Source organism: Corythoichthys intestinalis, chromosome 13 (genome assembly GCF_030265065.1).
Source record: "Corythoichthys intestinalis isolate RoL2023-P3 chromosome 13, ASM3026506v1, whole genome shotgun sequence".
Taxonomy (NCBI): Eukaryota; Metazoa; Chordata; class Actinopteri; order Syngnathiformes; family Syngnathidae; genus Corythoichthys; species Corythoichthys intestinalis.
The window spans coordinates 40,657,770-40,679,691 of NC_080407.1; the positions used below are offsets into that span (position 1 = coordinate 40,657,770).

The 21,922-nt window shown below is 42.2% G+C and overlaps 1 protein-coding gene across 2 annotated transcripts in view; it reads right to left on the bottom strand.

The window, feature by feature from the left end:
- LOC130928946 (zinc finger protein OZF-like) overlaps nt 1-21,635 on the bottom strand; it is a 34,756-nt gene extending 13,121 nt beyond the window's left edge. Inside the window, exons 1-2 of one of the 2 annotated variants that reach the window (XM_057855784.1) lie at nt 21,359-21,635; nt 7,580-7,690 (exon numbers count right to left, since the gene is read on the bottom strand). In XM_057855784.1, the coding sequence (XP_057711767.1) occupies nt 7,580-7,690; nt 21,359-21,365 (118 nt within the window). In that variant the 5' untranslated portion in view covers nt 21,366-21,635. Of the gene's footprint in view, nt 1-7,524; nt 7,691-21,358 lie in introns of both variants that reach the window. The other variant, XM_057855783.1, reaches the window with a different exon arrangement.
- Between the last annotated feature and the right edge of the window lie 287 nt (nt 21,636-21,922).

Sequence of the window (21,922 nt, forward strand, 5' to 3'; positions counted from 1 at the left end):
GTCCATTGTTAGATCTTGGGAAAAGATGACAGCATCCTACATAAAGAAGCGTTCCGCAGGCGCCTGGAGGCTGTTGTGACACTTAAAGGAGGACACATTGAAAAATAGAGTGTACTGTACATGTTCTTTACAATAATGTATAATTTGTGATTCAATTCTAATTCTAAGATGAATAAACATGGCATTTAAGTTGTATTATGGCAGTGTAAACTTTTTTTGGGGTCACCGTGTATAAGACATGTTTTTTTCTCACCCCCCCCCAAGTGATATAAAAAATGTATAAAAATAAATGGTTTTTAAGCACTTCAAATTTCATAATTATGATAAGTTTTAAACATAACTGTCCAACCAAATCATTTTTGAACAAGAATAAAGTACTGTAGCAGATAAATGCTTGGCTTTATTAAATGCTTCTGTTTATCTACTTTAGCTGTGATCGTTGAAGTGACATGTAGAAGTTTCAAACTCCTCATGATCACTTCTGGCATTTAAATGTCTCCAACGTCCCCACAGTACACACATTCATTCCAGCGCGGCTTCCTTGCAACTGTTTAACAAGTTCAACGATGATTGACAGATGCCCGTGTGAAGTCTGCTTCTTTGGCCAGATCAAAGCCATTGTTGTGCCGCAGTGACTGAGAGGATCAAAAGGCTGGGAGAGGGAGGGTAGGAGGCTGTGCGCAGACCAGAAAGTGAGGCGTATGTGGATCAAAAAAAAGAAAAACTATCGCACGTGCTTGCGATGGGACTATTGCGCACACGCACATCGCGATGGCGATGTTTAAACGATATATCGTTCAGGCTTAATTCAGAGGCATAAAATACCACGTGTATTATGAAATAAACATGCTTTTTCGTGTCACAGGCACTTTAAGAATCCAATGATAGCATGTACCTTGAAAGCCTAGTGGACAGGATTGGTAATTACGCAATCACAATTTGCGCCGTGTCAATTTTCACCAAACTGGCACAATCCAGACTTTGGAGTTGATAAAATTCCTATTTATTCTAGCACATGAGATGATACAGGAGTAAACCAGTTACAGCATTTGTTTAAAGATAATACCTTCATGTCATATGAAAAAATACTACAAGATTTCCAAATCAAAGGGGTCATTTTCCTTCAATACAATAAAATCAGGGCAGCCATCAAAAGCAAATTCCCATCACTAACGGGTACGTTTGACCCACCACCTTTCGTAAATAAAATAGTAAACATCCATCCTCAACAACAACAAAAATACAAAAGCTTTCTCATGTAGCTACTCTACTTGCCTACCAATCAAAAAATGGAGTAACGACTTTTCGGTAACATTAGATAGTAACTATTGGTCCCACATCTGTAAAAATACATTTACAACTAGCCCTGCAAGTAGGATTGAACGGGCCCTCGCAGTTTGGCGCAACTCGGACGTCACGCAAACTCGGAAGGCATGCAAGTCGGGGTGGTGGCAGGTCGTGCCCCTCTAATCATCTAATGAGAACCTAACATGCATGAAACTCTGCTCAATCCAAAATACCCGATTTCTTGTCGGGTTTGGAATATGGGCGCATGAGACTTTTTGGAGCAGTTTTGGAAAAGGTACAGACTCCCTGAATTTCATGGCTCTACATTGAAAAAACCTAATAGGAGAAACGTTTTTGAAAAATCCCTTCTGTGACCACTAGTTGGCGCTGAAGGTTTGATGCAAATGACCCCTACAGGACCCTTCAGGTCATGCCTCTTAACAAGCACGGGAAGTTTGTCGCAGATATGTTGTATTAGAGGTGTGCAAAATTTCCGATTCTTAGATTATTCGCGATTCGGCCGTGGAAGATTCGAGAACGATTCACAAACATCCAAATTCCGATTATTGAAATATGCCAAGTAAAGCGGAAGTACAACACACTCAGCGTGCCGCGCGGTCAATGAGGAACGGAGCGAGAGTAGCTAAACATCATGCTTCTCATTACCCGGCCCCTCGGGTAATGCCAATGCTCAACTCACGGCTCTAGCTCAACTCATGCCACGAAATAAAAAAAACAACAACATACCTGACTGCTGCCGAAAAGCTGCTACAAAGTACATCCACATAATGTTATGGTAGATATCATTTATATAGGACTAGATGCAGTATAGATTCGGTAGCTTTAGCAGCACACCTACAAAAAGCTAGATGCAGCCGTTAGTAAACGGCCGCCATCTTAAAGCAGTACACTTTCCAAGCAAACCTAATTAACTTTTTATCTAAAACACTCCTAAATCGGTAAAATATTGACTTGAATCTATCTTTAAATAGTTTTAAAACTTTCACATGTCGAAAGTAGACAAAAGGGAAATTATGGAATAACGGGAGCAATTTTAACAACTTTAACGGTTGATTCACAACATTAAATTAATTAAATGTAGTTTAAAGCTGCTGATACAGAATGGGGACTGGAGTTTTTTCATTTACTGTTATTTTTGTATATTTGTTTACTGCTATATGTTAACTTGATACTGAAATAGTAGTTTGGTTTAGCCTGAGAGTATTTTTGAACAATTTTGGAACTAATGTACAAAACATTTTAATAAATAAATGAATAAATCAATAATAAATAAAGGAGGGGGGTGCATCAATAATCGTTTTATAATCGACTCAGAGCCTCTGAATCGTAATCGTAATCGAATCGTTAGGTGCCCAAAGATTCCCAGCTCTATGTTGTATATCTGTCAAGTAATGACTGTTCAGAATTTGTGGTAAGACAAAATGACTACGGTCTTTTCCCTTTCCTGTTTGGACCCCTCCGCTTCAACGAAACCTCAATATTTTTCATGAGGCACCTGAACACATGTCTTAAGGCTCCCCTGATGCAGGTTTGAGGTCATTTGATTTTTTTCCCTATGAGGAAGCGCCTGTCACCTAAAAAAAGGGCATTTCCCGTCCCCACTTGCGAGCGCCAGGCCTAATGGCTAATATTTCAATGCAGTCGTGTTCAGGCTGCGATACCTCACATACATGCCAAATATGAAATAGATTGAACGTTGAATGAGGAAGTTATTAGTCATTTTCTGAATTTGGAGTTTTGCCAAAAAAAAAACGGCCAACTTTGGAACTCTGCCCAGGTCAGTGGCCTATACTACGAACCGAGTTCAACCTCCCCAGAAGTAATCCAGTTTACCATCGGGTAACCGGAGTTGACAAAACCTGGTTGTCTAGTTTGTGGTCAATCGGTGCTACGACGCTGATTATGAGGTTGATTAGTCGAACCTGTGTCAACCCAGTCAGAGTTACTGCGCGTTCACATAAAAGGGGGCGGTGACCAGAGTCAAACACTACTTGTGACGATGGCACGGGCACCTTACTTCACGGAGGAGGAACGCGCGATGATCATGCGGAATTATGAGGAATTAAAATCCACCCTCACCGCGAAATCCAACACCGCTTCGGCGAGTACAGCGCATGGGTCTGTTGACAGCGAATTTACAGATCGTGTGATTTGTGAATGCGTCAATATGCCAGTTTACTTATGTCCATGAAAAGAAATAAAGCCTGCTGTCAGGACAATAAAATAAGATTTGGTACATTAACAGTAAGAAATAATTGTCACGCATCACCACACGAAACAGGATGATTGTATGTTTAGTCCCCTTGACTGTACGAATACGTATGTTCTTTTTTTTAGTTTGGGCCTAAAAAATCCAGCCCGACCCGATCAATAAACTTGATTTGCAGGCCCGAGCCCGACAAAAAAAAAAAAAATTGTTATATTTGTGAGGACTCAGGAAAAGAAGGAAATGCGGGGATGCCATGCGTTGTTGCGTAAATAAAAGCCCGTCTTTTGTAACGATTTTTCACAGTTAAACAAGACTGTAAGATGCATATTCAATAAACATTTATATCTTTTATATTTGTGCGTCTGTCCTATCAGCGGATTTGACATTTAATTTAATCTCGAGTTGGCAGAAAAAAACGTTTTTCTCAATTTTTAAATAGTCTACATATTTCTATGATTATTATAAATGCATCAATTTGAAGCGTTTCCATACCCCACTCCGAATCGCACGGCATACAGTGTTCTTACGCAGATATTCAGCATCACCGATGGAATACATATATTGTCCCTGGCGAAAGAGCGCATGGACAGGCACACACAATCTGCGCGGTTGTGAGGGCCTGACTCGGCGGGTTACATTAGTGACGTCTGCCTAGATCAGTTGGCACAGGTAAAGAATTCCCTCAGCTGAAAATCTGTATCTTTCATGGAGAAAATCTTCCGGGTACGCCAGCGGATTCTGGCGGTCCCGAAATACCCGTGCCCTCCGGAGAGAGCCCCTCACAATCCGCGCGCCAATGTCGTATGGGTCATCCAAGTACGCTGTCATTGTCAGGAGGACACGTCCGCGGAGGAGTGCTGTTTAAATAGAGCGTGGTTAATTGGAATCCTGATGTTAAGCAAGATCTAACTCTGACACGACCAGGTTTGGCGTGTGGCGTGTGTTGCCATGGCAACACTTCTCGGTTCCAACATATCCACCTTTCGTAGTCTCGCATAGCCGCGAACTTACGTCGCACGTGATAAAGTTACTCTCGAAGTTACCCTGCTAAGCCAGAAAACCGGCTTCGTAGTATAGGCCACAGGCCAGTGAATGTAAACTTACCATTTTGATAACTTAACATCTCATGAACAGCAATTTTGAGGAGGTTCCACCTAACTGCCTAGGCGCAATGGTCTCAAACGTGCATGCTATTTATCGACTAAAATTGCATGTTTTTCAACATTCAATTCAAAATACCCGATTTCCTGTTGGGTTTGGAATATTGGTGCTATAGACTTTTTGGAGCAGTTTTGCACAACATATCGACTCTCCAAATGTCATTGCTTTACATTGAAAAAACCTAAATGGGGAGGCCATTTTTAAAATTTCAAGGGGGCGCCACTGAGCCACTTATTTTTTTTCTTTTCGCAACGTAGCCAAAATTATCAAAATTTACTAGGGCTGTCCAACGATTCAAATATTTAATCGAGTGAATCACAGCTTTAAAATTAATCGTAATTAATCGCAATTCAAACCATCTCTAAAATATGCCATATTTTTCTGTAAATTATTGTTGGAATTGAAAGATAAGACAAGACGGATATAAACATTCAACATACTGTACATAAGTACTGTATTTGTTTATTATAACAATAAATCCACAAGACGGCATTAACATTAACATTCTTTCTGTGAAAGGGATCCACGGACAGAAAGACTTGTAATTCTTAAAAGATAAATGTGAGAACAAGTTATAGCAATTTTATATTAAAAGTAAAACCCATCCGTATGTTTTCGTTTTAATAAAATTTGTAAAATTTCAGGCAACATGCATGTCAGTGGTGGCTGCAAATGGTATATCTTCTCTGCGTTATGTTCAATACAGGGTGTTAAGAAAAAGTTTATCTCCTGTCATTCTTCCCCACGTCCCTCAGCACAATAGTTATAATTGTTGTGGAAGAGGTGCCAATAAGTAGCGTGGCCCCAATGAGTGCCTCGTCTTGAAGGCATACAAACCTTGTTCGTGTGTCGTCCTTTCCTCCTCCTGTGTCTGTCTGTGGCTGCGCGGACGCGACGGAGCATGTGCGCAGACGCGACGGAGCATGTGCTCGGCGTGCAGTACCTAGTACCAAGCCCCTCGCCCCTCCCCTTTGTCTTCGTGTGTGCCTCTCTATGGCTCTCTGAGCAGAGCAGTTTTTGAGCATGTACAGGCCTCCATATTGGCCATTTTCATTTGCCCTGAAAAAAGAATAATAATAACTAGCCCTGCAAGCAGTACTCAACGGGCCCTCGCAGTATGGCGCAACTCGGACGTCACGCAGGTCGGGGTGGTGGCAGATCGTTCCCCTCTAATCATATAATGAGAACCTAACATCCTGAATGAATTTCTTATCTAAAAAATTCTTAGCAAGACAAAATTGCTTGTTCCATTGGTGAATTTTCTGGTTATAAGCAAATCTTATCTCATTTCAACTAAATTTTTACTCGTTTTTGAAGTAGTTTTTCCAGTGTGTAATACAAACCAAAAGGGTTCAACAAGTGATATGGTCTAAAACCAAAAATCAACAGGCAGACTGCCTTGAAAAAAAAAGAGAGCATCATCAGTCTCGTTACTTAAGGTTCTCTATAAAGGACATTGGGCAGTTAATAAGTACACCTACTTATTGTGTCCAATGTCCATGTTGTTGTTAATGCAAGGTTTGCTTCAATTGTTTTATATGTAATCTTTTTTCTTTTAAGAAGAGTTTGTTGTTCATTCACTGAGTAATGAGAATACCACACCACTAGGGAGCAGTGTTACTTCACTGTGGGAATAGGATGGTGGCTGCGAATTTACCCTGCTGGCCAAAAGTATTGTCACCCCTGCAATTCTGTCCGATACCGTAATTTCCTGAATATAACGTGCACTTCTCCCCCCCAAAATCAACTTGTAAAATCATGGTGCGGATTATACACGGGTACAGGGATGGAGACAGAAATATATATATATAATATATAGTACATACATACTGGACTGTCTCAGAAAATTAGAATACACAATATTCTAATTTTTTGTGTATTAGAATACACAATATTCTAATTTCCTGAGACAGTCAGGAAATTAGAATATTGTGTATTCTAATTTCCTGAGACAGTCCTGTATATATACACAGGACTGTCTCAAAAAATTAGAATATTGTGTATTCTAATTTTCTGAGACAGTCCAGTATATTTAAAGACTTTTTTTTTTTTTTATTGACACGGCCATGTTGTGTTGAAGACAACGTATGCGGTGATCCGTTGCCGACCATTACGGTACATGACGTCACCATTTTGTTTTGGTAATACTTCACTCTGATTAGTCGTATTATTTCGTCCGTGTTAAATTCTGCTTTTTTCACTCTTCATAAAGCACAGAATTTAGTTTCTTGAACTCATTTGAGTCAACGTTTATTGCAACTCGGCAACTCCGTCCATCACAAACGTAACACAACACAGACTTCCTGTGTCCGTCAACTATACCTGTCCCTTGGGAAACTCAAACCCAAATAACAAAAAGCCATAAAATAGCCAGTAGTGTATATTCAATCAACAAGTGTCTGTGCACAAGGCAGGAGACTAAAAATAACTTGTTCCAAGTCAAACCGAATCATCACTGGAGCCAACACGGATATCCGTGTAATAATCGGACACAAAAGAAGTGACATCAAGGACGGGGTCGCCATTATGCCTTTCGGCATTGTAAAAAATTTCCCGCTCCTCTTTTTACACCTGAAAGAGCTTAGAAATGTTATGCTTGAATATGTCCGCAGAAGACATTGAACAACGCTGAAAATTGATAAGCTTTCAGTTCAGAAGTGACCCGCCGGACAATGACGTCACACAAGAGGCTGCTCCTTTTTGCGCAGGCGTCCCTTGCAGGAGCACGGTGTTTATAAATGCACCTTAAACTTAGTGCGGACAGGTATAAAATATTGTCCGAATTACAAAAATGATACCTTTTAGTGTAGTGTCTAAATCACATTTCTGTACTTATGAGAAGGTACCATATTTGATCTTTGCCTCATTTGAAGAGGGGAAAAAAGCACCACTTGGGATGACCTTGAATGGGTACGTAGTCCTCCTCTTGCTTAATGTATGGTGACTCTTCCTCTTCTTTGATGCATTCAGACACCTGGTGCTCAGGATGATGGGCTTGGCTGACATATTGATCTGCAAGACCAAGACCACAAACACACGGGTCAAATCAAATCTTATTTATTTTTCAAACAACAGCGGTGCCCAGCACAGCTAAGGCGTACGATCGTCCAAAAATCAACACAACAAAGGCGGTGGCATTCATCCTCCTGAACAATCGCCGTTCTGATTGGTTAGAATTTAGGCTCACATGTTTACCCCGAAATCTATTTGTACATGCTCAGAAAACACTTGTAGATCATAAAAAAAATATATATAATAAAAATAAAAAAACACGAAGAACTATTCACTAGATTGTGTTCTTAACGTCTTTTTTTGACCACGACTTGGAATGATATTTTTGTGTTTGTGTTTTACAACAGATTATTTCGATGTACAAGTAGTTTTTTTCGTCTGTGGTTACAAGTCACTTTTGTCTCTGAAAACGCAACAAGGGGGAGACAAAACTCGTGAGGTTGTAATTGGTGGTTTTTAACCTGTAGCAAAGAAAAAACACCCGTAGAACAAAAAAGAATCACTTGTAAACGGAAAAAAAAACACTTGTAGAATTTTTTTGTTTTGTTTTACAAGTTAAAATTAGTCATTTTACAGGTATTTTTTTTATTTTAAAACTAGGTTACGAGTATCTTTTTTGGCTCATAAAACTCGACAAGAATATGACAAAACTTGTGCACTTGTAATTGGTAATTTTTAACCTGTAGTGAAGAAAAAACACCTGTAGAACAAAAAAATCACTTGTAAACGAAAAAAAAAAAAACACTTGTAGAAATGTTTTTTTACAATGTGTTTTTTTCATGTTTATTTCACAACGCAAAATTTGGAAATACAAGTTGTTTTTTTTTTGTTTTACCAATTAGAATTAGTCATTTTACAGGTATTTTTTTTATTTTAAAACTAGGTTACGAGTATCTTTTTTGGCTCACAAAACTTGTGCACTTGTAATTGGTAATTTTTAACCCGTAGTGAAGAAAAAACACCTGTAGAACAAAAAAAAAAAAAAAAAAAAAAACACTTGCAAACAGCAAAAAAAAAACAATCTGTAGAACAATTTATTCCTTCGAGTTTTTTTCATGTTGGAAATACAAGTGTTTTTTTGTGAAAATTGGTCATTTTACAGGCATAATTTTCATTTTACAACCTCACTTCTTTTGGCACTATTCTATCTCCATACCACAGGACCACCTACTGGCTAAGTGCATAAGCATAGTCATTTGTCTCCCAACCACTTAAGTGATTTTTTTAATTTTTGTGTGTGTGTCTGATGAGATATTATATAGCAAAATATTGCCTGACCAAATCCTCGGTGTACATGGATTATCACATAAGTATATATAATTTTTCTTCAGCTTTCTTTCCTTTGTTTTCCAGTCACAGAAGTTAAATTTGGCATACATCTTCAGCAATGGGATCAAACTCATAAAGTAGGGGGGGCAGTACCCCCTGAATCAAAAAGGAAAAAAAAAAAAAGGACCTATACATATGATACAAAAACACACTCACAGACATAAACAGTACCTCACAGTCGTAAAAATTTATGATATGGCGATGTCTCCTGTAGGTCAGCAGTGCCAAGCAGCTCCCCAAAAATCAACGTACAACAAATTTATAAACGTATGAACTTTTGGGCCCAGTAGAGGAGTGGCCACATACACATCAGTCACTCATGAAGTAATACCTACATTTTTTTTAATGTAGTGTTTGTGAAAATGATTCCACAAATGGCATTATCATCATGTGGCAGGTTTTGTTTTTTTTTTTTTTTTTTCTGAAAATGACGTGCGCATGTAGCCGGTGTTGCATGGATCCCCGCCACGCGACGCAATCCGCCCCCGTTGAGGACTCGAACCCACCGCGCACGACAGATCCAGCACGGCAGGTGGATGCTCTGACCACCAAGCCAGAAGCCAACGGACTTGCATGTACCCGTCACACATAATCACGGAGAGAACAGTAAACGTGTTTGTGTAACATGAAAAAGGGTAGTAATTATGTTTGTGTAATTTGGACATTGATGTAGCTAAAGGATGGTGGGGATTTTCATTCTGTTGTATAATTTTTTTTTTCCCCACAGAGAGGAAGTCCTATTTCTTAATATATCAACTACTGTACCCTTCTCTCAACTGACTTAAACTTTTCACTCTCCAAACCACCTCCAAACTATCCAAACTCTCACCTGTTTGCAACTCTCCTTCAAACACCCGCATTCTTAATGCAGCCAGAGGTGTTGATAGACTGTAGCGAGCTGTCAAACCGCACAGCAAATCTGAAGCACTGCCTGAAGCAATCACGTGGTACGGCTGGGCAGGGAGGCTTCGGACGTCATCATTCTCTGAACCTCCCCCTAAATGAAGTGAGCCCCGGTACGCGCTTCGCGGAAAAGTCCCTTCATTACTCGACACACGCTTCGAAGGCTCGGCGCACCTCGTGACATAACTGCCTGACAGTTTGGACATTTTTTGGATTGGGAAAACCCCAATTTGTAATAATTAAATAGAGTTGCGTTCTTATAGAAGCAGTCGGACATCCAGGCATTAATGACGTCACCAGCCACAACAAAGCGTCGCTATATTGAAAACGGGGCAAAAGACGAGTCACAAGCAGTTGCTCTGTCATGCATTGTAATACAAACACGTTGAACTTTCGAATTATTTGCGGTCTTTTTCCATCGGAATGACTAAAAGTTGCTGTGTTGCAGGTTGTCACACAAGGAAGAGTTCGGAGCCGCATTTGAAGTTCTTCATTCTTCCGAGAAACAAATGGCTGAAAGCAGTTAATCGAGGAACAGTAAAAGAAGACGGTTCCGTGGACTATTTATATGGAAACCTAAATCCAAGCACATTTACGTTTGCAGCCGACATTTTATTACTGGTGAGTAAATTTGAATGGATTTTTTTTTTTTTTGGACCCAATTGGCTGCTAGGATTCAATAGATTAGGCAGTGGTTATTATTACCGTGACCGGCAACTCGCAAAGCGTTTTTTTTCTTTTGCCGTGAACTGCTCTGATTAGTCAATCGGTATATAATTGGCCTGGTGGGAATTGGTTATTTTGCCGTGACGTGTTCACGGCTAAATAACGCTTGGAGGCGAATTACCAGTCACGGCTGAAATAATCACTCCGTATATACTACCCGTTCTCTTAGTTCCACACAGTACATATTCCACGTAATTGATAAAGGTCAACTTACTGGGAGACTTTATGAGGTAGTTGTAGATGTTTCTGAACTCCACTGCAGGCCATTCCTTTGGACTGTTCATCCAGCTATCAGCTGCGACTTTGTATGGGCAGAATTGCAAGCCAATACACGGTAATTTTAAATTATATCGCCGCCTCGCATCTATCGGCAGTGACTCGTGAAAATAGTAAGCCATGTTTAAGACGTGTTTATGAAAAAAGACTAGGGCTGCAGCTATCGAATATTTTAGTAATCGAGTAATCGACTGAAAATTCTATCGATTAATCGGATAAAACATTTTTCTTAGGTAAAGAGCAATTATAAATATACATGAGGAAAAAAAGACATTTAATCCAATATTGAACCATTTTCAGTCAATATCTTTATTTTCGATGTACGTTGTTGAAAATAGCCAACAATTGCATTTCAGACGTGACTAGAAAAAAAATTCACTGCTTTCACTCCTCTAGATCTTTAAAAAAAAACTTTCTTACGTAAAAATGTAATTACATTTGATAACACACATCACTTGAAAGCTTTGTGTTTTTCCCACGTGTTTCAATTTAATTTCCATTTGTGTCAAGCTATTTTTAAGTTCAAGTTAAGTTTTACGTTAGTCTAAACTGTAAGTACTGATAAGATTTTGAGTTTTTGCAGTGTTCAAAATCAATGTATGATAACTGCTGTATTGGAGCACATTAGGGACCGGTGCTACCTGGTGTTTTATTCAGCAATGACTACTGAGCTAAAACTGACAGTTAGCTTTATTATGTTTTAATTTTACACCCTCATCACTCTACAGTGCTGTTATTTTACATATTAAATAAAGCCTGTATGTAAGACACATTAGCCACGCATCGACAGTGGTCATAATCAATAGAAACCTAGCCCTCCGAAGGGCTAACGTTAAGTGAGCGAGTGACAGTAACGTTATATTTATAAGCGATGAGAAGTCTACTGCTTAAAGATGGCGGCTGTTTACTAACGCTACCCAGACGCGGCCGAGCCTGTCATTTCGCATCTAGTCCTAAATGCATGCGATATCTATGAGACGCATCGGACACTACCTGCTATCACACTAGCATCATGCGGGCGTAGTTTTTAGCAACGTCGGCGTAGTTTGTAGCGGCTGTCGGCTGCGGTAAGTTTTTTTTTTTTTTTTCTGATTGCTTTTTCCTCTGTGCACGTGACGTCAGCGCGTTGTCCCGCATTAAAAGTAGTCCGGGCAAAACGTGATGCTGGCATTTTTAAACTATTCCTCGAGGTGAATAAAATTACTCTGATCAGTTTTTAAACTCGAGTTACTTGAGTTGCTCAAGTATTCGTTTCAGCTCTAAAAAAGACGCAAAACACACCTGAAATATATGAATTTCAGACGTTTGTGTACGGAATGTTTAGCTGTGCGTGCTCTCTTCGCAAATTGGCGACACGTTGCTAGGCGAGGTGATGTCATCGTGACATCACGCCGACTTCCTCCATTCTTAGTCGTTGTAAATGTAGTTTTAGAGATTTGTGTCCAGCAATATATATATATATATGATCTTTATTCCGGAATCTCACAGAGGGTCCATAGCACACACACACACCAACAAAGAGGAAAAGAATGCCGTACATACGGAAACATAATAATAAAGTGACTCGAAAGGAAAAAAGAAAACAAAACAGAACAAAAAGGAAGCACTGGCTATCAGTGCACAACAAACAGGCTTTTGTGCCAATTAGTGTTGCACCGATACCATTTTTGCCCCCGATACCGATACCTGGCTGTGCAGTATCGTCCGATACCGATACCATACCGATACCACCCCGTTATACACACAGTGGAAAACCCATTGGCAGTGTATCAAATACTTGTTCTCCCCACTGTGTATATATAACATTTCCCCCCCCCCCAAAGAGCTATAATTGGATGTGAAATCAATGGTATCAAGGCTTTGTCAGGCTGTTGCTTACCTTTGCAAAATAGGAAAAAGACTAGTACAAAGTATAATACTAGCCCAACAGTAAGAAAGTAAAAATAAATTCATAATAATAAACTCTGAATGAACTGAGTAAACTTTTTTAAACCTCTCAAAGGCCAAACAGTGCAACTTTCATGAAATTATTGTCACATTCTGCTGCTGGTTAGATTGTGTTTTGTTGCTGGGCTGTTAGTGGGGGCGTTCCTGACGTCGCACCTGAATCCAATGCAGGCTCATCAACGCAGCATTTAAGCACGGGTGATCTCAGAGAAGGCTGCCGAGATATTTGCCTTGCTGATCGCCATTTGACATCTCGCACTATAGTCTCGCTACATTTGCTAGTTACGCCCCTGCATTGGTTTTTTTCTGTTAGTGTGCTGCACTCGTTTGTAACCTCTGCCCTGTGCAGGTATTTGAGTGTTTTTATTTTTGGCTTTTTGGCTCGCAGCCAATCGTCTTAGTTAACCTTCGAGTTTGTAGTATTGAGCTCCGTCGACCTGCTGTCACGGACTCCTTTTGTTATTTCAACTATCCCGCGATCGCGTGTTATTTTTTGTTTGCAATCATTAAACCCTTGTACGCATCCCCCGCTTGTTGTCCGCGTCGAGGTCCAACCTTGTTTCCGCATTTGCGAACGCTAACAATTATAAGTAATAATAATTGACCACAGCATCCCGTCTCTCTATTAGCCTCCTTTTTTCGGGAGGGAGGGTGGGGTCCCTTATTTTTATTTCTGAAAGGTAGCAACCCTACTTTGGTAACAGTTCCCAAATCACTGCAGCATTTCTTTAAGTAAAATACAAAGTAAAGTTGATGTAGTGAACTGACCAGAGATTGTTGCACCGGTCCAGCGCCCTTCCTCTGGATAGCAGTCCTGCTCTTGCAGGCTCAAACTCGTTGTGTTCGTTCACGTTTCGTCTTCAAATGTTTTATCAGGTTCGAGGTATTGAAACTGGCCGATTTTACCGATTTAACTCCACATCTCGAAACTTTAAGGCCGCAAATCTTGCATGCAGCCATTGATTTTAATCGACGGGATTTCTATTTTGAAATATTTCCGGACCGCCGCCATTTCTCCTGGTTTATTTTTCCTTCATATGAAAAAGCGGCCTTGTAATTGGTCAGGAGTGGCTATTGGCCCGTTCTCATTGGTCTGGAGCAGGCCAATAGCGATAGCTGCTTGGTGTTCACGTGTCATCACACAACACAGAGACAGAGTGTAGTGAGCGCCAGGAGAAAAAAAAAGGACGCGGTCAAATATTGTAATAATGGACCGGTAAATGGTATCTGCGAGTACCACCAAAGACGGTGCCGATATCACCATTACCACCATTTCGGGCCGGATCGGCACCCCCTGCCGATACTAGTATCGGTATCGATGCATCTTTAGTGCCAATGGCGCCACAGGCTCGAACTAAAACTAAAGCTCATTGTAGGGTCTGTTAAATTCATTATATTATTTCCAGACTTATTTAGCCGACACATGAAGCTGTACATCAATTTTCTCAAAAGCGCCTTAAAGGTGGGTAATCCAGAGCTAACAAATAATTGACTGGTGTTGTACCATCTAGGCACACGCAGTAACAGCCTCAGGCCATCATTGTAGGCTACATTTAGCCTCTGCATGGATTTAGCTGTGTACCTTGACCACAGGTGAGCAGTGTAAAACCGTGTGCAGTATGCCTTACACAGCGAGGTCTTAACGTGGGGGGAGCACATAAAAAATCTTCTTTTAAGCATATTTGCCTGTGCATAAAGTTTACAACATGGACAATGAATATCCCTGTCATCCGACAAGTTTTCAGATATGGAGTGGCCGAGGTATTTAGCTTCATTGCAAATATTCATGGCTATTTTGCCAAGAAAGATATGAGGGAATATAGCCGCCCTATCTTCTTTAGAACCGACAATCATGATATTACTTTTCTCTGAGTTATATTTGATGTCAAAATGATCACCAAATTTGGAACATATCGAGAGTAACTCCTGCAAGCCAGCACTGCATGGGGAGAGCACCACCACATCATCTGCGTACATAAGATGGTTAATGACAGTGCCTCCTACAACACCTCCCGTATTACACTTATTGGGTCGGCTGGATAAGTCATCCATGAAAACATTGAACAAATATGGAGAGAGAATTCCTCAGTCTCACACCATTACCTACTTGTCAGGGAAGCTCAAGTTTGAACTCCGAGACAAGTATCAACAGATAACAAAATGAATTAGAGCAAACAGACTGCAACCAAATACAATTGGCCAACCTCCAATTTATTAGCTCTAGTATTAAGCACCATAGCTGCTTCAAAAACCCAATGATAGCATGTACCTTGAAAGCCTGGTGGAGAGGTATGGAAATTACGCAATCACAACAAGCCCCGTGTAAATTCTCACCAATCTGGCACAACCCAGACTTTGGAGTTAATAAAATTCCTATTTATTTCAGCGCATGGGATGATACGGGAATAAACCAGTTACAGCATTTGTTTAAAGATAATACATTCATGTCATATGAAATAATAATGCAAGATTTCCAGATCAAAGGGGTCAATTTCCTGCAATACAATAAAATCAGGGCAGCCATCAGAAGCAAATTTCCATCACTAACGGGTACGTTAGACCCACCACCTTTCGTAAATAAAATAATGAATATACATCCTCAACAACAAAAAATACTTTCAAAAGTATATAAAGCCCTCTCATGTAACAACTCTACTTGCCTACCAATCGAAAAATGGAATAACGAACTTTCGGTAACATTAGATAATAACTATTGGTCCAACATCTGTAAAAATACATTTATAATGACAAAGAATAAGAACCTTCAGCTTATACAGTTCAAAATACTGCATAGATGGCATATTACTCAATCTAAAATGCACAAAATGGGGTTCTCCCAATCCGATAAATGTACAAACTGCAACAAAGATACTTCAGATACATACTTTCATGCTCTTTGGCAATGTAAACCAATACAAGATTTCTGGGCACAGGTAACGAAGAAACTCTCTTCCCTATTGAACTGCAGGATTCCATTGTCTCCAACTCTTTGTCTGCTTGGCGATCTGAATACAGTGAATATCTCTATCCATCAAACCCGTCCACTACTAGCAAGTCTAACGATAGCCAAAAAAAACAATATTGTTGAATTGGAAAAACAAACAAAACATTAGCATTAACCAATAGAGGTGTGCAAAATTTCCGATTCTTAGATTATTCGCGATTCGGCCGTGGAAGATTCGAGAACGATTCACAAACATCCAAATTCCGATTATTGAAATATGCCAAGTAAAGAGGAAGTACAACACACTCAGCGCGCCGCGCGCTCTTCGGTACGCAATGAGGAAGAACGGAGCAAGAGTAGCTAAACATCATGCTTCTCATTATCCGGCCCCTCGGGTAATGCCAATGCTCAACTCACGGCTCTAGCGCAACTCATGCCACGAGATAAAAAAACACAACAACATACCTGACTGCTGCCGAAAAGCTGCTACAAGTACATCCACATAATGGATAATAGATATCATTTATATAGGACTAGATGCAATATAGATTCGGTAGCGTTGCAGCACATCTACAAAAAGCTAGATGCGAACGTTAGTAAACGGCCGCCATCTTAAAGCAGTACACTTCCCTGCAAGGCTGTTGTAGCGAACCTTCCAAGCAAACCTAATTACCTTTTTATTTAAAATACTCCTAAATCGGTAAAATATTGACTTGAATCTATCTTTAAAATAGTTTTAAAAGTTTCACAAGCCGAAAGTAGAAAAAAGGGAAATTATGGAATAACAGGAGCAATTTTAACAACTTTAACGGTTGATTCACAACATTAAATTAATTGAATGTAGTTTAAAGCTGCTGATACAGAATGGGGACTGGAGTTTTTTATTTACTGTTATTTTTGTATATTTGTTTACTGCTATATGTTAACTTGATACTGAAATAGTAGTTTGGTTTAGCCTGAGAGTATTTTTGAACTATTTTGGAACTAATGTACAAAACATTAAAAAAAAAAAAAAAAAAAAAAAAATCGAATCGTTAGGTGCCCAAAGATTCCCAGCTCTATTAACCAATGGCTAAATCTAATCATTGAATATATAACATTAGAGAAAATATCTGCCAAACAGACAAATAAAATGGACAAATACGAACAACAGTGGGAAACGGTCGCAAGAATGATGAACATAGAATAAGGATTCTCTCTCACCTGCGAAGGAATGCCACAAAAATAATAAAATTGTAGACATAAATTGATGTATGCGGGGTGTCCAGGGAAGTTGTATGCATCCTTCTGCAGCTGGAAACAGGACATGTTTAAATCCGAACTGTTTTATACACTCCCAACAGCATGTAATAAATACATTTTCTTCCTTTACAGTTTAGTCGGTCAATGGGCTTATTTTACAAGGATACTCATAGACAATTTGGTTTCCAGCTGCTGGGGAACATATGCAACTTTTTTTGGAACACCCTATATATTATCAGACTTGGAACAATTAAGGAACTATGTGTAAATAATACACTTCACCGGTCCTTGGCATACATCTAATGGTGTTTGATAAACCTCTTCTTCTGTCAGCTTTACAGGTGGAGTTTGTTGGCGTCCTGCCCTGGGCCGTCCCGTCGCCGGTCTTGGCCCCCGGGATTTTCGGCCGGGGCTTGTCTGGTTGCGTCTGGCTGTGCGAGGGTCCCGTCGGGTGCGCGCTGGTGTCGTGGGCGGGTGGGAGGGCCGCGCGGGTGGCGGTCCGGGGCCGCGGCCCTTCCCCGGCCGGCCGGGGTGGGGTGGGGTGGAGTTGGGGTGGGGGCCGGGGGGTGCATGCGGCAGCCATGGTTCCCTCCCAGGTCCGCCCGGCCGGAGCCGCGTCTCCCTGTACCGGGTGCCGGGGAGGTGCCCTCTGGTGTCATGCCGCGCGCCCCTCCTGGCCCGGGGGTGGGTTGTGGGGGGCGCGCTTCCGTCCCCTTGGTCTGCTTCCGGCCCTGTCCGCCTCCCTGGGCCGCGGCGGCGGCCGCTGCTGCCCCCCGGCCGGCGGGGTCGTTGGCGGGGCCTCTTGGGGCCCGCGGGGCCTTGGGTGAGGCTTGCTGTCCCTTGCCGGTGGGGTGGACGTCCCCTGGTCGCCGGCGCTTGGTGTGGCTCCTGCTCGGAGTGCGGGGTGGGTGCTCGGTGGGTGGGAGGGGGGTGGGCGGTCGCGGAGGCGCCATGGGTGGTCTGGGGCGGAGATTGATCGGGGCCCTGACGCCTCTTCCGCCCTGCGGCCGGTGGTTCTGGTGGATGGGGCCACGCCCGCGGGAGCCTGCCTCTTAACTCACGCACTTCGGCACTGTAAATATTTTTCACCCTGGCACTTACATGCTCATACATTTCTCCGGGGAGAGTTGGGACGGGGCTTTACAGTCCCGGCCCGGCTCCCCCCTGTTTTTAATGCACCACACACCAAGGTTGTGGGATGGTTGGGACCTGTTGGGGGTGGGGGTACCTCACGGCTGCCTCCTCACCACAGGCCCCGCCATCTCTGCACCTGTTTTAAATGCACCACACATCATACTCCACAGGAGAGCTCTGGCAAAGGGCGGTGGGACGGGCGGCTGGGCAGAAGCTCCATGCTGCGGTCCCACTGCCCCAAGCCAAGCTCTCCTATTTTAATGCATACATTGCACTACCCTCCCTTCACACGCCCATCACGGTGCTGGGTGATGGCTGCCAGTCGGGAACCTGGCAGCCACAGTAATAGGGTGGTAGGTGGGTCCCACACTTTTCTATATGGCGTGGCTCCTGGGGTGTGGCCTCCCCTCTGCCTTGGCTGCCGGCCGCGGGAGTAGGTTGGAGGGTCGGGTCTCCGATCTTGCATCGCCCCGTGGCAGTTCCTGGGCATTCTCCTGCCTCCGCCTTCCCCTCTCTTCTCTGGCTGGGCATCCGCCCTGCGCTCCGTCGCGGGTCGCTGGCTGGGCGCCGGTGTATCAGCGGGGTGTTGCCTGCACCGGCGGGGGACCCTGCCTTGCCTGGGGCTTGGTGGGCCGCTGGGGGTCCCGTGGCGTGCCGTGCCGGTTGGGGGGCTGCGGCTGTGGCTCGTGGCCCGGGTGGGCGGGCGGGGGTGGGTGTAGGCGTGGGGTTGGTGATACGTCCCCTCCTGCCATCCCTGAAGGCCGGTTGATGGGTGCGCGGGTGGTCCGGGGACCACCCTGGGTCCCGGGGGGGGGACGATGGCTCCTTTGCTGGGCTGCGGGAGGAGGGATGGGCTGCGCATGGCCCCCCACCCCCCCCTCCCTCCCCGGGCTGGCTGGGTGGGGGCCGTGGCCCTGGGTTGGAGCCCGCGCGGCTTCTCCGCCCGTCTGCGTGGCTGTCGCGCGCCCGGTGGGGCCTGCGTGCTGCTGGATGTGGTAGGGCATGCTCGGGTCGGGGGTCCCGGTGCCGGGATTGGCGATGCGACGGCGTAGGGTTGGTCGCCAACGGGCTTACACTCATAAGAGATTCACACGATTACTGGGTTCTAGATCACAGAACTAATTTGTGTACAGTCTACCCCTTTCAATCACTTAGCTTATAGGCTTATAGACACCCCCACCCCCATTCTCCTCTTTCACTGGCCAATAGGCCCCCACATGGTGTAAACCGGAAATACATCTCGCTGACGATAGCACCAGCATATTAGTAACTAGTTTAGATGTTCAATGTATTTCTAGTTGTTGTTTGTGTATGTGTTTCTTTTCCTTCTTCTCTTGTATTTCTTTTCTTCTGTCCCCCCCATAATCCCTTCCTATTCGCTGCTTTGTCATAATAAAAAGGTATTTTGAATGATCACAATGGGAGTATGTCAGACTCTCAATGTGAAACATTAAAACTGTTCAGAATCCGGGCACTTAGACTTCCATTCTCTGTGTCAAACAGCTGAACAGGACAGGTTTAAAAAAAAAAAAAAAAAAAAAAAAAAAAAAAAGAGAATAATGAATCAGACAAGCCCCAGATTGCCTGCTTCGAAGACTTTTATATAACATGATATATCACGGGCACAAAATGATGACCCAGCTAGGAGCTGAGGTCAGCCAGAAAGTATGAAACTGTTCACTAGAAGCTAGATACTTATACTGTTAAAAAGGGCGGTGCCAAAGCGCACCGTGAATCGAAACTTTACCAAGAAACGAAACTCATCATCTCACAAGCCTTGGTATTTTTCCATACAAAACATCTTTGAGCTGAGACCTTGAGCGCTGGTCTGGGCTAGACTGAAGATAAACTTAGTCGGATAAACTACAGTCGCTCATTGTATTCATTCAGGGCATACTGGAAAACGGGAACATAACAACCCATATTTGGGCATACTGTGATACAGTCAAGGCAACAGATTAATCTAACAATGATACTCTATGCTATCATGTTCTCATGCAAGCACAACAAAAGCATTCAACATATAATATATAATGGTTGTGTTCTAAGCATGAATAAATTCTCTCCCACTACTTTAAAGCAAGCAGAGACCGAGCCACACCATTTTATGCGAACAAGTTGATTTGCATACCAGAAGGCCAGAATACGGATTATGTATTTGGGCACCCCTCTTTGTGCCAACATATGACAAAGTTTGCTCTGATTGATCCGATGTTCTGCCAAAATATGCTACATCGGCGAAATGTCCTACATTAGTCGAATTTGACACCTAAAGTACTACCGTGCGCTCTAAACTTGTTTTGTTTAGATGCATACAGGAATAAGGTACTAAAAAAATGCCTGCAGAAAATACTTAAATGTAGTTATATCAAATAAGGACGGTTTAAACACGCTACGTGACTAATGTGGTCAACTGCTTCAAAGCTAACACAAAAAACACAATGGTTAAAAGTATGAGAGGGTAATACATGCAGTATCTTTGAGGCTGTGAAAAGGTTCTAAATAACTAAATAAAAACAAAAATAGTGAGTAATCGCCGCCTCTAACCGATGTGCCCTGAGCATTGTGTATGTAGACGTTTCGCCGCGTAGTAAGGATTGGCCGAACACCGGTCGAAGGCTTTCGATGAGTCAATGAAGCATAAAAACATCGTTGAGTTTGGGCTTCGATATTTAAATAATAGCTCCTTCAGAGCAAATATACACATGTCGGTTCCATGTTTCCTTTTAAACCCGAACTGATTGTCGCTTGTCGAAATAAATGAAACAATTCTACCTAGTATGATTGACTCTGGAACTTTAGAGAGCACACTGGCCAGGGCAATAGGTCTGAAATTATCTTTCCCATCGATTTTACCAGCCTTGTCTTTTAAGATAGGCACAAGTTGTACTGCCATCGTAGAGTCAGGTAAGATGCCATGCCTACTATCGGACGTTACTGAAAGGTCGTTTCTCCATTTTTTGATTGGTAAATATCATGTAGAATTTTTACATGATAATAATTTACTCTACAACACATTAAAATTAGAGACGATTAAAAAAAGTAAAGATAGAATAAATATCACAAATGGGGTGCTGCGTGACAGCACTAGTCAAACATTTTGTCTTTAAACATTAGAATACTAATGTATGGTAGTTGCGAGACAAAGGAGTCAAAAGTCAACTCACCAGACATTTTGGGACTTGATGTTTGTTTGCTCGGCGACGTGTTGATCCCATGCGCGGAGTTTGTTCTCTTTGCTAACAGCTTACTAGGCTAGGCTAGGCTAACCTAAGCAGGCCTCCAAGTTTCATAGTGCACCCAAACGGCAGAAGCGAGATTGAACGGATTCTTGGCCTGTCCGAGAATGTATGGCACCTTTCAGTCAATTACGGGGCTAAGGAGAGATGAAAAGTGGATTGTCTTGAAAACATCACATTTCCAAGCCATCCGACGGCAACTCCTCCCCCAGCCACTCATGCCTACGTCATGACGCAAGACGTTTTATTGTTTATCTACTTCTTTTGTTGTCGAAATTCTTCATCCACAAATGTAAATTCAGCCAGCTGTTACCATATTTTTCTCACTTTCACAATGAGACGGGATGCTACATAAATCTGTTGAAAAAAATCAAAGAATAGGAAAGCGGAGAATATAATTGATATTTGTGAAAAGCTACTTTTTTGTGAATAGTTGATTATAGTATTATTCATTAATTTTTTTTTCTCTGATATGCAATGTTTGGTATGTTT